The 18048-nt window shown below is 45.5% G+C and overlaps 1 protein-coding gene across 1 annotated transcript in view; it reads right to left on the bottom strand.

Moving 5' to 3' along the window:
- Window positions 1-405: 405 nt before the first annotated feature.
- Window positions 406-18048, bottom strand: part of HS3ST4 (heparan sulfate-glucosamine 3-sulfotransferase 4) — a 473163-nt gene continuing 455520 nt past the window's right edge. The window contains exon 2 of the mRNA XM_070461069.1: window positions 406-2434. Coding sequence (XP_070317170.1) covers window positions 1798-2434 — 637 coding nt within the window. The 3' untranslated portion in view covers window positions 406-1797. The remainder of the gene's footprint in view (window positions 2435-18048) is intronic.

Raw genomic sequence — 18048 nt, 5'->3', positions numbered from 1 at the left:
CCAGGGATGGAACCCACCTCTCCAGCATGGCAGGCAGAGTCTTTACTGCTAAGCCACCAGGGAAACCCCTTTTACTTTGGTAGTAAAGGGATATATGCTGCCTTAACTCAATAACCATTTTTTTAATCTGGAAAAAAAATTGTCAGAGTGTTTCTGAATCTTGCACATCAGTCTGTTCCTTGCCAGAATGGGTTAAGAGGGGAGGACACTGCACCTCTTACAGGAACTGCTTCCTTTGTGCTATTTCAAGAATCATCCTGCCCTGCAGATAGAATTCCCTGGCAGAGTTGCTAACCTGGGTCCTCCTGGCTATCCCAGAGAAGGGATACTCCTAGAATTCAGGGGGGTGGAGGTGGAGGTGGGAATGGAGGTAACCAACACAAACACACCATCAAAATCCATCAATCAGATTGCATTAAGCTTTATAACAACACAGTTTTCAGTTAGCGAGAGAAATGACAGTTTAATAACAGTTGAACAGATTTCACTCCCTCCCCCCACTCATACATATTTCCAATTTTGCTAGAACAGTTCCTGGTTCTGGAGATCTGTGAAGAGTGCTTCATGTCAAATGCTGCATTTTAATGGAATCAAACTAATGGGAAGGGACATTTGATGCAGCAGCCCTTGATGGGGGTGTCCTCAGACAGCCCTTACCCTCCCCCACCCCCTGACACTCTGACAAAAGGAGTCAGCCTGCTTGTTGCTGCCCCAATACGTGCCATCTCTGAATCGAGCAAATGAAGCGTGAGATGACCACGAAGGGGAGATGGTGGGACAAAGAGAGAGATGGTGATCAATCCCCTGTGGGTTGGGTTGCTAAAGGTTATTCATGACAAAAGACATGCCAGCTCTCTGGTCCCTGCTCCTCGGGGGACCCTAAAGGAGAGAGCCCCTCCAAAAGCTTGTCTCAGATCCATGCTGCTGACGGTCTCAGAGATGGAGACCTCCCACCAAGAAGACTGGTTTTCTTTTTTCACTCCCAGAGATGGCATTCATCTTTTCCAACCTCAGAGCTCTGGGCTCAGCTGCAATTCCCTTGCTCTAAGAGCAGTCCTGTGAGTCTGATTCTAAGGAGGGCCCAGACTAAGCTTCTCTACCACCCAGGATACTCATGAAGAGAGGGACCCAACTGCCCATCGAAGGCTCTTAGAAGGAAGGCTTCCAGGGACGTCAGCTTTTTGTTTTTGGTGAGGAATGTGCATGCCTCTGCCTTCATCAGATGAGGAGTGAGGAAGTCAAAGGGTTGTGGGATGAGACCTTTAAGGAGAAGGCTTGAGACACCTTAAGAGGGAGGATCTTGCTCCCTAGGAGTCCTGGAGCAATCAGCCACAATTAGTATTCTGGCGAAATGCCAAAGCAGAGGTTGATAGAGCAGGGGGCCTGTGCCAGATATGCGGCTAGAACTTGGGCTTCTCAAGTTAAAGTGAGAGGTCCCTGCCCAAAGTAGACCTTCCCTTCTTTCTTATTTAAACAAACATTCATGGCACTATCTCTGACCTTGACAGCTATTTATCCTGTCTTCAGACTGGACTAACCCACAGAAGACAAGAATTAGCAGTGGATTCTGGTGGCCAGCTGGTCAACCAGATGCTGCTACCCAAGCAGGCCTGGTACCCTATGAGCATGCCAGGGGATCCACCCCTCTGCCAACAGCATTGGAAGCAATCCTGACTGGACAAAGAAGGAGATCTACTTGGCACCCCAGCAAGGCTGAGGCTACAGATCTGGGGGATTCAGGACTCGGGTCAGGAGCCTCCCTAGAAACTCGCCAGGCTTCCCGGCACATCGCGAGCCTCATTTGTCACCCTCTTCCTGTTCCCACCGGAAATCTTGACCAGTCATTTGGTAAAACATCATGTTGAAGGGTTTGTAGAACTTCCGCAGTCTGTGGATCACATCCGGGTCAATGCGAGGATGAGTCCGACCCTTGCTCTTGCCTAAGCACCGGGGGGCACTGCTGTCTTCTGGCTTCTTTAAGCAAGGGAACCCCTTGGTTTTGTTGAAATAGAAATGTTTCTCAGTCACTACACGCTTGAGGCCTAGAAAATCCTGTACTTTGGCCATTTCCCCGGCGGGGTCCACTATGAGTCGCTCACCGCTGACGAAGAGGATCTGAGAGAGGGGGAAATACTGGAGCCAGTTTTCCAGATGCAGAGCATAGATTCCTATTCGAATGGCGCTCCAGGAGGCGTCGATCAGCCCTAGGGTCCTATTTTTGAAGGCCAGCACCTCGAAGGTGGGGATTTCGGGTTTCTTTGACAGTGTCTGGGTGTAGTCGGAGATGGCCCTGGTCACGGGGTTCCTCACCACCACGATGAGTTTGATGTCCTTGGCCATGGAGTGGATGCGCTTGGGAGCCTCATTTGTCACAAAGTAACTTGGCGTCTTCTCCATGGTTAACTGTCCATCCAAAGTCTTGGGCATCACATTTCTAGAAGAAGGAGGAAAACAAAAGACTGGTTATTCCTATCCAGAAATAACTGAACTTGTCCCAGGAAACATATGATATAAACAGCTCAGTGGGGAACTACCAAATAAAATTCATATACACTTGGAAGTTCTTTTTAGACGTGTGAGTTGCTCAGTCGTGTCCAACTCTTTGCGACCCCATGGACCACAGACCCCCGAGCTCCTCTGTCCATGGAATTCTCCAGGCAAAAATATTGGAGTGAGTATCCATTCCTTTCTCCAGGGGATCTTCCTGCCCCAGAAACTGAAGATGGGTCTTCTACACTGCAGGCAGATTCTTTACCATCTGAGCCAGCAGAGAAACCCTTTTTAGGCTGTATGTCTCACTATAGTTCTGATTAAAGTATTATCATAAGAGGCAGCAAAAAGCTTGTGCATTCATTCTTGGGAATGTTATACACCTGGCATTTAAATTGCAGCTCTAGCTCTTGCCAGTTATGTTTAACCTAGTTGGACTCTTAATTTCTCTGTGTATTAGTTTTATAATCTCTGAAATAAAGATAATGATAGCACCTACTTCACATGGTTGTAAAAGGATTAAAGGAGATAATGCTTTTAAAGCATTTAGCACAGAAGCTGGCATGTGTAAGAGCTTAATAAATCAAGGATAGGATTGTTGTAGTGGCTTTTGGAAAGTGTTTGAGCTCAGCAAGACCTCAAAGGTGATCTAGCCTAAGGGTTGGCAAACTACTGCCTGCCTCCTGTTTTTGTATGGCCCACAGGTAAGGATGACTTCTCATCTTTAAAGTGAAGTGAAAGTGAAAGTCACTTAGTCATATCCTACGCTTTGCGGACCCCATGGACTGTAGTTCGGATGGGGGAAAAACAAAAATAATAAGACTAACATTTTGTGGCACATGCAAATTGTATGTAATTCACATTGCAATGCTTATAAATAAATTGTCATTGGAACATGGTCACTCATTCCTTTCTGTAAAGTCTGTGGCTGCTTTTTGCATCTACATCAGCATAGTTGAATACCTGCAAACAGAGACCATATCACATGCAAATCTGAACACATTTTATAACTGGCCCTTTAAGATATCATTGGCTGGCCCCTAACCTAGATGAAAAGGTCCATGTAGTCAAAGCTGTGGTTTTTGCAGTAGTCATGTATGGATGTGAGAGTTGGACAAAGAAGGTTGGGTGCCAAAGAATTGGTACTTTCGAACTGTGGTGTTGGAGAAGACTCTTGAGAGTCCCTTGGACTGCAAGGAGATCCAACCAGTCCATCCTAAAGGAAATCAACCCTGAATATTCACTGGAAGGACTAATGCTGAAGCTGAGGCTCCAATACTTTGGCTACCTGATGTGAAGAGTCGACTCACTGGAAAAGATCCTGATGCTGGGAAAGATAGATGGCAGAAGGAGAAGGCAACAATAGAGGACAAGATGGTTGGATGGTATCACCGACTCAATGGACATGAGTTTGAGCAAGCTCTGGGACATGGTGAAGGACAGGGAAGCCTGGTGTGCTGCAGTCCATGGGGTTGCAAAGAGTCAGATATGGCCAAGTGACTGAACAACAACAAACCTAGTCAAAGGGTTTCCATGGTGGCTCAGTGGTAAAGAATCCACCCAAAATGCAGGAGACTCGAGTTCAATCCCCAGGTCAGGAAGATTCCCTGGAGAAGGAAATGGCAACCCACTCGAGTATTCTTGCCTGGGAAATCCCATGGACAGAGGAGCCTGATGGGCTACGGTCCATGGGGCAGCAAGTGAGGCGTATATGGCTGAGCAACTAAACACACAATTGTCCAACCTAGTCCAAAGGCATCTTTATGCAAATGAGGAAACTCAAGCCCAGAGACAGTGAATCAGAGAGGTTTGGTGACTTCAGCAAGTTGAATCACATCCCTGAGCCTTATTATCTTCATCTTCAAAGTCCTGAAACTTACCTCAACTTCAGCTGAGAATGAAATGTATGACATATATTAATAGTGTGACATAGAGTGTGACAACATCTAGCACAGAACTGGTTTCATACATGGGATTTCTTCCTTCTTGGCTTCCAAGTTTGCTCAGTAAGGTCATGATAGGTCCCACACACATGTGCTCAGTTGCTTCATTTGTGTCCGACTCTTTGTGACCCACTGGACTGTAGCTCACCAGTCTCCTCTGTCCATGGGATTCTCCAGGCAAGAATACTTGAATGGGTTGCCATGGCCTCCTCCAGGGGATCTTTCCAACTCAGGGATTGAACTGCATCTCCTGTGTTTCCTACATTGCAGGTGGATGCTTTACCGCTGAGCCACTGGGAAGCCCAATAGATCCCACACCAGGTCCCATATCTCTTGGTTCCCTTCCCAAGGTTGCATCTCAAACCCACCCCTCCATCCCTGTTCACCTTCAGAGTGGCCTTGTCTTACTTGGGAGCTTCAAGGGACTAAAGGAGTTTGATGCTATTGGTTCTCTAATACCAATGTGGCCAGTCTATCAGTGAGAAAATGAGGCTCAAGATCCTATTATACAGTCAATTTGCTGTAGGCATATGTGGACCAAAGTTAATTGACGATAAACCTGTTCCATACCTGTTGGTACAGCAGGCCATCTGCCACCATGTACTCCATTAAGTCTATTCACTTCTGAGCCTTGCACCAAAGTGGTACATTCAGGATTACACAAGACCTCTTTGTTATGATGACACGCTTTTAAATGTCTCAGCTAATAAAACTTAATACAGACGAAGATCCCTCAGCTTCCCCTACCATAATTAAATTTATTTACTATCGCCTGTGTGGAGAAAGAATGACTTTTCTTTTATCTCTAATTCACATGCTCTGTCAATAATTAATTGCTACTGGGTTTTGAGCTTTCTCGGCAAGCACTTTTATTAGGCAAGAGGAATGTGCCTCTTGTCTAATGCAGAGAAATTCACATGGAGTTTGATGTCGTTTGGGTATAATGATTGGGCAGTGAGCAGTTTTCAGATCAAAGCAATAGCTCTGGCCATAAATAATCATACTCATCTTGAACAGACATCTTCTCCCCAGTATTTCAAATGTCTTCACATTTGTGTGCCTCTTTGGTTTTCGTCAGATTTAATTATGTTGCTTGGAGGGGCAGTGCTAAGGAACATAGTTTTGGGGGAGTCACACTTGTCTGATTTCAGAGTTCTGACTACCCATATCACTTTGATGAAGTGACTAAACCAACCAGTATTCTTGGGCTTCCCTTGTGGCTCAGCTGGTAAAGAATCTGCCTACAATGAGGGAGATGTGGGTTAGATCCCTGGGTTGGGAAGATCCCCTGGAGAAGGGAAAGTCGCTACCTACTCCAGTATTCTGGCCTGGAGAATTCCATGAACTGTATAGTCTCTGGGGTCGCAAAGAGTCAGGTACAACTGAGCCACTTTCACTTGCACAAACCACTCTGGTGGTTAATAGGGTTAATAAGTGAAAGTGTTAGTTACTCAGTCGTGACCGACTCTTTATGATCCCACGGCTCCTCTGTCCATGGAATTCTCCAGGCAAGAATACTGCAGTGGGTAGCCATTCCCTTCTCCAGGGGAATCATCCTGACCCAAGGAGTGAACTTGGATCTCCTGCATTGCAGGCAGAGACTTTACTGTCTGAGCCGCCAGGGAAGCCCAGGGTTAATAAGAATCCCTCTCTTATAGGATTGTAGAGAAGATAATACAGGTGAATCACTTGGAATAGTGTCCAAAAAATGCCAGAATTTTAAAAGCTTAAGCCAGGGGCACACAATCATTGGAACAGCAATTGTTAGAGAAGGGCAAGGAGAAAATATTTATGTTTGACCAAATGGAAAAGTTGAACAACATGGAAACTAAGGAACTGATCTAGAAAAAAAAAAAAAGAATATTCTGATTCAAGTCCATATCACCATACTTCCTGATCAGGGGAGCTGCTATTAGTTTAGCTGGAGGTGAAGGAATATACTGATAGATATCCCACTTTTAATCCAATTAGAGAGACTCTCTTATTTTATTATGAAACTCATGTCATAGTATAAAAATACCAAGTAAATTGTTGATGCAAAAAATACTAAAGATAGATATTTTTAATACATGGCCGTTTCCAGAATTTTGCCCCTCAGTATATATACATTGCTCTTTTATTTTGTTGCTTTCTTTTTTTTTTTTTTTTACCTGCTAGGGTTTTCTTCTCATCCAGTCTCTGCTGTTGACTTCTTAGAGCTTAGTGTTTATCTTTATACTGACCTCGTTCAAATTCATCTCCTTCACTTCAGCTAATTGCTGCAGTCTGTCAAGATCTTTGTGGATCTTGAGTTTTTTATCTGAAGCATCTGAGATAAATGGTATCCAGCCTGTAAGCCAGTGTATATAGGGGAGTAAGTGCATGCCTAGTTCAGTGATCAATGCAAATAAACGGTATCCAGCCTGTATGGCTCAGATGGTAAAAAATCTGTCTGCAATTCAGGAGACATGGGTTCGATCCCTGGGTTGGGAACATCCCCTGGAGGAGGGAATGGCAACCCACTCCAGCATTCTTGCCTAGAGAATTCCATGGACAGAAGAGCCTGGTAGGCTACAGTCCACAGGATGGCAGAGTTGGACACAACTGAGCGACTTTCACTTTTACTTTTCAAGCCAGTGTATATAGGGAAGTAAGTGCGTGCCTAGCTCAGTGATCAATGCAAACAGCAATGAGCAGAAGGGGGCTAGAGAGGCAACAGAGAGAGTAGTGGGGAACAGAGATGCCTAAATGGCTTTGATTGTCATGTTACAGATGGATACCGCCATGCATTTGAGAAGAGTTCCTGCACTTGGGGCACATATGGGAAAACCATCTCATATGTGGAATCTAGGAAAATGGTACAGATGAACCTATTTCCAGGGCAGGAATAGTGACACAGACATAGAGGACCGATATATGGACATGGGGTGGGGGAAGGGGAAGGTGGGATGAATTAAGAGATTGGAATTGACATATATACACTGTTATGGGTAAAATAGCCAGCCAGTGGGAAGCAGCTATATAGCACAGACAGCTCAGCTCAGTGGTCTGTGACAACCCAGGGGGTGAGATGGGGGTGGGAGGAAGGTCCAAGAGGGGGGGATGTATGTATGCTTACAGCTGATTCACTTCAGAACTAACACAATGTTGTAAAGCAATTATACTGCAATAAAAAAAAAAAGACAACTATTGTTGTGTGAGATATACAGGAATTTTCGCCAGTAACTAGGTATCCAGTAGATGCTCAAAATCAATGAAGTAGCAGACCCTCCTTTCCAAAAAAGATTCTGAATCAGTTATACTCATTCATTCTTTCCATAAATGCTCACATCCATAAATGGCAATATACTAGTAAACATAACAGACAAGGTCCTTCCCCCACCCCCAGAGCTTCTAGTATAACTGCTACATCCAATAAAAGGAGAGTTCTGTATAGTATCACATAAATAACTATTTTGATCAAAAGAGCAGGTATTATTACTTTTCACTTTTACAAAGAAGGAAACAGACTCAGAACCTAAAGATACTTTTTCAAAGTCTCACTGGCTGAGCTTAGTCTTGGTTCCTAAGCTCAGTGGCCAAGCAAACATCTACCACCAGCTCCTGGCAAATAGCAGGTGCTCGGTAAATATCTGTTGAATGAATATATGAGTAAGCCATTAGGCTCCTGTTCTAAGGCGAGGCTTTGATGTGATAGCTTTTGCTGCCCCAATCTCACCAATTCTCAGCCCTTATCCCCTCACCAATCTACTCACCTGGGTCCTTATTTCAGCAGCAATCTCTTTACCTAGAAATAGCTAGATATGTCTAGATATCTGTCTGTCTGTCTATCGACCTAGGTATTTCTAGATACAGCTATTTCTATATCTAGAAATAGAGCTTCCCTGTTCCTAAAAAAAAACAAAAAAAAAACTAGAGGAGACAGCTCTCTAAAGTGTAAGACCAACCCCTCCCCACAAGGGCTTTGCATCTTATCTCCTTCTACCTTCTCAGGAATTTTTCATCCCAGCTTTCCTTCTCTCTCCTGGGTTTAGGTAAGTTCTTTTTGGCTGGATCTGACATTTCACCAAGCCCACGCTCTCACATCTTTATGTGCTTGAGGAACAGGGAGGTGACCAGTCGTGCCAGAGGGGAGTGAGCAAGGCTAAGGAAGTAAGGACACAAGGTCAGGGGGTGTGGAGGAAAAGACCATGAGGTCGAGGGCGGGGGCTGCTGTTCATACGGGCCACGGGCAAGACACTGGGTTTTATTCCATACATGGAGGAACCATTGGAGAACAGGAAACAGGAGAACATAAGCTTTACATTTTAAGAGATCTTTCTCCAGCTGCTTTGCTGAGAACACACAGGTATGTGGCAAGAGCAGAAGGAAAGCTGCCTGCTAAGAGGCCATTGCTGGAGGGTAGGTCAGAGATGGGGGTGCAGGCACGCAGGTGGAGAGGGCAACCCAGGAAGTAGTGTTCAGAATTGGGATGTCTTTAAAAAGTAGGGCCAATAGTCCCTCAGGATGGGTGGGATGTGTGTGAAGAGAGAGTGTCTTAGAAGACTCCAAGACTATTGGCCTGAGCTGATGATTAAGTAGTAGTTTATCAACGTGGAGAACCCTGGAAAAGAAGCCAGTTTCAGGGGAAGAAACCAAGTCTGATTTTGGACTTGTAATCTGAGATACTCACATGGAGGAGTTGATACAGGAGTCTGAAACTCAAGGGAGATGCCAGTTGGAGGTGGACATTTACATCACGTGTTCACAATCCACTTGCCAGAAAAGCAGGGCGAAGGAATATCAGAGTCTCTTTACCTTCACTAGGAGAAGGTGGGAAATGATCTTTGCCTATCTGGGGAGTCCTCCTAAAGAGACACAGGAGACATGGGTTTGATCCCTAAATCGGGAAGATCCACTGGAGGAGGAAATGGCAACCCACTCCAGTATTCTAGGCTGAAGAATTCCATGGACAGAGAAGCCTCTTGAGCTACAGTTCAAAAGGGTCATAAAGAGTCGGACATGACTGAGTGACTAAGCACACACTTGAATAGGAAATGTATTTACAGACACTGATGTGCAAAAAGAAATTTTAACTCCATCACCAAGATTTTCACCAACTCCTTTGAATTCCCAGGGTCTCTGATAACTTTCTGTGTTACACAGCTTAAAATAATGTCATCATATGGTTAGGATAATGTATTAATGAGAGAAGGAAATGGCAACCCACTCCAGTATTCTTGCCTGGAAAATCCAGGAACAGAGGAGCTTGGTGGACTACAGCCCCAGGGATCCCAAAAGAGTCAGACATGACTAAGCAATTGAACAACAAACATCATAATATGGTTGGTTCCCATGCCCTCCATGACTAAGCTCAGTTTCTGGAAGACTTGGACAATGTTTCATTCACCTGTGTATCCCCAGTGCTTGACACAGTCCCTACTGCATGGCAGCGGCCCCATAATGATGTGTGGGTGTTGGGAGAATGAATGAATGACATACAAATGGAAACATGATCGTTGGAAGTCAGGAGAACTGGGGCAGTTTGGAGGGCTCCTCTAAGTAGGTTTGTGGTGCATGGGGTTCAGCGTTTCTGAATTCCACGTCATCTCCTGTCTGAAGGACCCTGCATTGCAGCATGGACATATGGTGAGAAAACACTGCATCTGTGCTTGGAACGGCTTGTTAACAGTATCTGGGGTGCCCAGAGCAGCCGCGACATCGGCATCAACACACCATCCTGAAGCCGAGAATCATCCCGCAAGATCACGCAGTTGCTCTCACAGCCCCAAATGTTTATGAGACACGAGCCAACACGCTCTCCAAGCTCCCCCACCTCTGATCTGCCGGTGGGGGTAGTGGGCTGGGCACAAGCCCCATCTGGATGCAGGTCACCATCTGGGGCAACAGCTTTAACGACAGAGATCCCACAGTAGTTATCAGATGCCATTTACTGTACGTGCTGTTTGGAGGCTGAGAGTTCAAATCCTGACACCAGCTCGAGGTCTCCAAACACTTTCAGACCCTGGGCTCCACATCCTGGTGGTTAAAAAGCACAGACTCCAGATGAACCGAATCTGGATTCACTTACTGTGACAGAGCAGATGCTTCCCAGCACAGACCCTCCCCATATCCTTTGCTTTAGTTCCTCTCTGAAGTCCCTAGATAACAGTAACTGATGCACATTTCCTGCTTTGTCTTACAGATGTTAAAGCTCCCAGCAAATTAGATGTTAACTATCAACACTAGATAACCATGCGCACACGGCCCCCAGGCTTCTCAGAGCCCAAGGGCTGGTAACGGTAACCCCTATGATGCTGCCATCTGATTGGCTGATACTTTACCATCAGCCAATCAGAGAATTGTGCACAAGCAGATTCATACCCTGTGATCCCCCTCCCTCTCTCAGCCTTTAAAAATGCTTTCTTGAAACCCCTCTGGGAGTTTGGGTGTTTTGAGCTCTAGCTGTCATGGACTCCTTGTGTGCTGCCGTGCAATAAACATTACATTTTCCTTCCCCACAACCAGCACCTGGTGTCAGTAGGTCAGTTTTATTTTGGGTGGGCGAGTGCATCTAAGTTTGGTTTAGTAACATTATTAGCCACTTGACTCTGGGCAAATTACTAACCTAATATTTTGGGGCATAATTTGGAAAAAAAAAAAAAAAACAGCTGTCATACTGATAATACCTATTTCATAGGGATTTCGAGAAGGTTATATGAGTTAATGGGCTTCCCAGGTGGGGCTAGTGGTAAAGAACCTGCCTGCCAATGCAGGAGATGTAAGAGACACAGGTTTGATCCCTGGGTCAGGAAGATCCCCTGGAGGAGGTCATGGTAACTCAATCCAGTATTCTTGTCTGGAGAATCCAATGGACAGAGGAGACTGCAGGGTTACAGTCCAGAGGTTTGCAGAGTCTGAACGATTGAAGCGACTTAGCACACACACATATGAGTTAATATCTGAAAGAGTGCCTCACTGATAGTAGGTTCTCAATACATTAGTTGTGAATTTTTTAAAACAACTTTCTTAAAAAGGTACTCCTATCCTCCCCACTTAGAGGTCAGAAAACTGAGACTCAGTGAAATTGATTTGTTAGTCCCAAGTCACAATAGGTGGAACTGAAATTCAAATCCCAGGTCCATCCTGCACATTAGCCCAAGCTCTCAGTTACTGCCTAGCAATGCTTCACCAAAAAACAGAGGCTCAGAAAAGTTACATGACTGGGTCAAGGTCACTCTGATGGTAGGTGGCAAAGCTGGATTTTGAGCCTCATTATATGTGTTGTAAAGGTGGGCTGTTACTGACTCACCACTGGGAGTTACAGAAACCCAGGCCAGAAGCCCCAGAAATTCTTGCCAGATCAAACTCCATCATTTAATTTGTGATATCTCTCTCTGGAGCATCATCAACTGAAGCAAATGGACACCATCATGGATGCCAAGGGAGAAGGTGATCACCCATGTAAGATGTAAAGAGTCCATTCTCTCTGGAAGGGTCATCAGCTGAGCCTGCTTTTGGCTTGCCTGAATCAGATGTATACAGACACCTGAAATTTTCCCAAATGCATTATCCAGTGGGATAAATGGTGCATAAATGAGCAATATTTTCTGAGCCTTCCTCATAAACTGTAACTCAAGAGAATGGTTGCTAGAGCAAGGGCATGAGGTAGGGCTGTCTCCTCTGCAATGAAGAAAGAAACTTACAAAGTCAGTCGGGTACATGCTACTTGCCCAGCGCTGAGCCAGACAATTTCATGTATTATGCTGGCTCAGCCTCACCAGTGCCATATGAATCCCTGTGCCCATTATAGAGATGTGGAAACTGAGTCCAAGAGACAATAAACCCTGCTCCGGACCACAGAGCTAGACTCTTTTCTGCCTCATCCTGTTGGAGTTCATGCTGCTTTTCAAAGTCAACTTTTATGAATCTTGAAATCCCTGAAGGTGAAAAGTCAAACCCTTGGGAAACCACATTTCTTATAAAGAAGACCCAAGAAAAGCAGCCTTTTCCAGGGCCATGTGGCTAAGGACCACATTGAAGCTGAGAAAGAAGCGATCCTGAGTGAGAACTCTGACTTAAGAACTAACTTGCCAAATGGGTTTAAGACAGGGATTTTTCTGTTTCTGGACCTGTACCATGAAAGGGCTATGCTAATACAAATTCTCTGGTTGATTGCATCCAGTTTTGCTGGTGCTTATTATGTCGGGTATACAGTGATGATAAAGCGGGCATGGTACCTGCCCGGCAATAGACCACGAGTTCCCTGAGGAACACATGTGAATTTCCCACTTTACAAAAAAAAAAAATTATTTATTTACTTATTTATTATTTTTGGCGGCACTAGGTCTTCACTGTTGTACACAGAATTTCTCTAGTTGCAACAAGCAGCGACTACTTTCCAGGTGTGGTGCACAGGTTTTCACTGCCGTGGTTTCTCTTGTTGTGAACCACGGGCCCTAGATGCACAGGCTTGATTGCCCCGCGGTGTATGGAATCTTCCTAGACAAGGGGTCGAACCCGTGTCCCCTGCATCGGCAGGCAGATTCTCAGTCATTGGACCACCAGGGAAGTCTGAGTTTCCCATATCTGTCACGTGACCTGTGGTTCAGATGCGGCATCTCTGTTGTGGGCAGAAGTCTCTTTTCAGACAAAATTGCATCTGCCTCCAAGAGAGAGAAGGGGGTGACAGAAAAAGTGTGGGTAGAGGAGAGAAGAGGAGGGAGAGAGGAGAAGGGGAGGATGGAGGTGATTAGAAAGGAGAAGAAAGAGAAAGAAAGACAAGAGGAAGGGAAGGAGTGGAGAAGGAGGAGGAGGGAAAGAAGGATCTAGGCTGTGAGAAAAGGCAAAGAATGTAACTAACTGGAGAAGAAAGAGGAAAGCATTCCAGTTTTGAATGACATACAACCGCATGGTGGGAGACAGCAGTATACCCAGATCGCAGGAATTTTTGTGGTTTCAAAGTTAGTGCCAGGCAGACACAGATATGTTAGGATTTATGAAAGAAAAGGACAGAAAACCATTTCATTAATTTGGCCACTTCTTGTGCCAACTCTGTGCCGAGATCAAGAGAGAAAATGAAGAGCGAGATCTCACCCTGAAGAAGTCTTCGTCTTCTAAAACAGTAAAGACAGTCTAGGAGGCCAATCCTTGTGTCTCAGGATCCACAGAGGTCCACGAGTTTCAGAGAGGGGAATCACTGACTGAGCGCTGACTTGATTCCAGAGTCCACGATCACCTTCTTCAGAAGCTCATCAGTGGGAGCTCGTCCCGACAAAGGCAGGTGACTCAGTGTTCAACTTTGGGCTTCCATCTCTGAACCACAACTCGCTTTGAGCAACATGTTTCATGTCTCTGATCCTCAGTTTCATCATCTGTCAAATGGGTATAACAGCACCTCTTCCTCATTCACAGGAAAACATGCCCAGCACAGAGCAAATATTGGTCAGTGTCCCCGTTATCACTGCTTGTGTAACGCAGCACAGAGCAGATGCCAACAAATCTGTGTGTTGACTGAGTGACGGAGATGAGTCCTGCTTAAATTCTGAATCCAAACACCTAAAATTGGTGGCCTAATACATATGTTGTTGTTGTTTAGCCCCTAAGTTGTGTCCGACGCTGGACCCCATGGACTGCAGCCTGCCAGGCTCCCCTGTCCATGGGATCTCCCAGGCAAGCAAACTGGAGTGGGTCGCCATTTCCTTCTCCAGGAGATCTTTTCGATCCAGGGATTGAACCTGCGTCTCCTGCATTGCAGGTGGATTCTTCACCACTGAGACATCTGGGAAGACTCCCTAATACACATACCCCTCTGTATATGATGACCCTGATTCCCAGAAACGGACTTCTCCAATGGGCATTGATATGACCCATTCTGAAAGCACCGAAACGCTTCTGTTTGGCATAGAATCCAGGGAATTTCTAGAAATCTCATTTGCTGTGCCATCCCAGGGTTCCCAAGCACTTGGGAAGCTTCAGTGATAGACAGAGCTTGGCCACTTTATAGGGCCCATGCCTCAAACTGCACGAATCTCAGGCTTGCTTTTATTTCTCCTTATCATCTCTGGCTTCTCCCAGCTCGCCCACTGGGCTTCAGCATCAACAGACCACCATATGATAGAAGCTGAATCGCTCATATGGTCTGATTTTAGAAAACACATATGGACAAAAAGCAACTATGAAGTCAACAATCCCTTAAAATGAATTTGTGACTGAGTCATCACCACTGAATTTACATTTTTAAAATTGGCTATCTGTGTGCCTATGGGGTTTTTAGATTAAGTTGACACTTATTAAGTGTTTGGTATTTCCAGGGATGTGAAGGTCCCGTGCAGTAATTCCCGAGCCCACAGGCTGGGAAGCAGGGCTCTAAAACCTAAGCCTTTGCCTGCTGACAACCTCAGCTCCATCAGCGTCTTCTTATCCACAACGCTCCCTCCAATCCTTCCTCTTTCGTTATTGGCCCACCTCACTCCAGAGATTCGAAAGCAAGATGCTTCCTGATTTTAAAGGAACAGGATTATGGCTCACTTCACCTGCCCCTGACTGGGGACTCAACCCGGAACGTACTTCTCTGTTACTTTATTCATACACATTCAAAGAGCGCCCCGCCGCAGAGCCTCACACACCAACTTCTATCAGCTGTTTTATTGTAGCTTCTTTCCTCGGGTTCAGTGTTTCCAAGGGCAGGTGCCACGATTAACTGATGATTACAGAGATGTCAGCATTGTCTGTCCGGGCGCCATGTGCCCACGATCTAACAGACGGTGACAGGAGAAGGCACCTCTCGGGAAGGCAGCATTCCAGGTCTCTGCATCTCACACTGCGCTCCCAGCTGTGTGTCAGCTCAGCACTGCCTCGGGGATACTGCCAGCCCTGCTTCCTTCTCACCAGCATCCTGCGGCTGAGCCAAGCCCTGCTTGCTCCGGCTGAGTCCGCCTCTCTCACCCTTATTTATGCACGTCTTAGACTTTCTGCCTGGCTCTGCCATCCTCACCCTAAAGGACTTTGGGCTGAGACTTTCCTGGCAGTCCAGTGGTTAAGACTCCACACTTCCCATGCAGGGATGCTGGGGATGTACATTCGATCCCCGGTCAGGGAACTAAGATTCCATGTGCTGCATGGTGTGACCAAATAAATAAATAAATGATAAAAATAAATACAGGACTTTGGGAAACCTATTTAACCACCTCCAGCCTCAGTTCCCTCAGATGATGAGGATCCCAAGCAAGACCTATCTCAGAACATGTCAGGTTGAAAGGGGTGGTGCTTATGATACTGCAGTAGAATGAGTGTTTGTGCCCCACCCAAATCACATGTTAAGTCCTAACACCCACTGGGATGGAATTAGGGGGTGTGGCCTTTGAGAGGGGATTAGGTCTTAGGGTGGTGCTCTCATGAATAGGATTAGTGCCCCTGTAAAAGAGACCCTAGAAAGCTCCCTCCCTACTTCTGCCAGGTAAGTACATAGTGAAAAGATAGCCCTCTCTGAACCTGGAAACAGGTCCTCAGCAGACAATGAATCTGCCACTTTGATCTTGAAATTCCCAGCCTTCAGAACTGTAAGAAATAAATGTTGCTTAAGCCACCCAGGCCATGATACTTTTGTTATAGCAGCCCAAACAAATGAAGGCTCAGCACAGTGCCTGGAAGGAATTAGCTTCTCAGTACACGTGTTAACTACTGTGTTGCTATATTTATGAACCCTGTTTATTCACTGTGCATTTGCAGAGAATGCCATCTTTAGGACTTGTGCTGACGGTGAGGTTATTTCATGTTTACCTCAGGTGCACCTTAAAACAAACTTTGTTTTTGTAAATAATTTGTACACGTCTCTTCCTTGTTGATGCAAGGAACCTGATCGGCTAGAGGGATATGGCTCAGTCAGAGCACTCTAGTTTTATTGGTGGAAATGTTGCTCAGGTCAACTCATGCCTGGCCATGGACATTTGTAAATAACTCGATCAAGATAGAAGCATCCACCCATACTTGACAGCTGTGAATTGTGCTGGGAAGAAGAGTGCTTCATCATACGGCCAGGCACCAGCTCTAGTGCTGAAGGAAACTTCTCTGTGATGATAGACTGCAGCCCAGAAACCCTTTTTCTCTACATTTGGCCAGAATGGCAGGACCTCTTATCCTACAAACTGCCCAGGTAAGAACCTTCCATGAATGTCTTTCAGATATTTCCTTCATAAAGTTGCTTCCCCAAATCAAGATCTCTAGCTTCAACGATGCACAGCACAATCATTAATTAATCCGTGCACCCTGCCAGGCCTGTACTTAGACCCGGCTTTCACAGCTTGAGGTGCATGAAATACTAAACAGATTTTCAAACCCATCCATCCGATCATATAACAGATGGAGAAATGACAGATAGGAAAGAAGATCAGTGCACACCTAGAAAGATATACACAAACACACACACACAATGCCTCAAAGATTCTAATATTATATCATCAGATATTCATGCACACCCATCCCCTACAGAGTGTTTCTCTCTCTCTCTCACCCCCCGGCCCACCCACCATCCACCCCCACCCCCGCTTTTCCCTTTCCTGGCTCCTTCTCATTAATCAAGTCTTGGCTCAAACATCCCCAACTCAGAGGGCAGTCCCCTTACCCAGGCACCATCTAAATCACTCTGCTTCACACTGGCCTCTTTTGTTCACTTCCTAGGGCTCCTTGTTATCTGACATTATCTTGCTTATGTGTTCATTTTCTTGTGTCTGGTCTGTCCCTAAAGGAAAGTGAAGTGAAAGTCACTTAGTCATGTCTGACCCTTTGCGACCCCATGGACAGTCCATGGAATTCTCCAGGCCAGAATACTGGAGTGGGTAGCGTTTACCTTCTCCAGGGGATCTTCCCACCCATGGATCGACCAGGTCTCCAGCATTTCAAGGGGATTCTTTACCAGCAAGCTCCAAAGAAGGAAGACAGTCTGGCACTCATGTATATTGCTGACTCACTCAGCATCTCACCTAGTGCCTAGAATTGAGACATGGGTCACAATAAATATTTGCCCAAGAATTGGAAGAGATAAAGGAAGGAAGGTAAACACAGAGCCCAGTTGGAAAGATGAGAAGGGAGAATAAAGGCAAAGACGAAGGAAGAAAGGGAGGGAGGTTCGGAGAGAGGGAAAAAGAAAGGATGGGAGTAAGAATGGAGAGTTGACTTCTTGCCATCATTTGGGTCTTACATTAAATGCATGACTTTGGGCTATTATGAAAGCCACGAGTCACATGGAAATATTTAAATGCAAATTAATTAAAATTAAATTGAATTAAAGATTTAATTTCGCAGGGACGGTAGCTATATCTCAAGTGCTCAATAGCTACAAATGGCCGATAGCTACTGTGTTGGAAGTACAGCTCTAGTGCGTTCCATCATCACCTAATGTTCTATTGGATGACGCAGGTCTGGTCCATCAGCTATGATTTTTGTGACATCACACAACATGTAAAATTCATCTCTCAGAGAGGCTCTCCCTGATCATTCTACCAAAAATCATGCCTGCTCCGAGTCACTCTCTATCCCGTTGTGCTGCTTCCTCGTCCTCTTCACACTTTGTGGCGTTGGTCAAGATTTGGAATTATCCACTTTACTTGTTATTGGTTCACATGACTTCTTATGCCTTTCTATCTGAAATTGAACTCTA

The sequence above is a fragment of the Odocoileus virginianus genome, chromosome 33 (assembly GCF_023699985.2).
Source record: "Odocoileus virginianus isolate 20LAN1187 ecotype Illinois chromosome 33, Ovbor_1.2, whole genome shotgun sequence".
NCBI lineage: Eukaryota > Metazoa > Chordata > Mammalia > Artiodactyla > Cervidae > Odocoileus > Odocoileus virginianus.
Note: the sequence above shows the minus strand (reverse complement) of the source record. Positions and strands in the feature narration are given on the sequence as shown.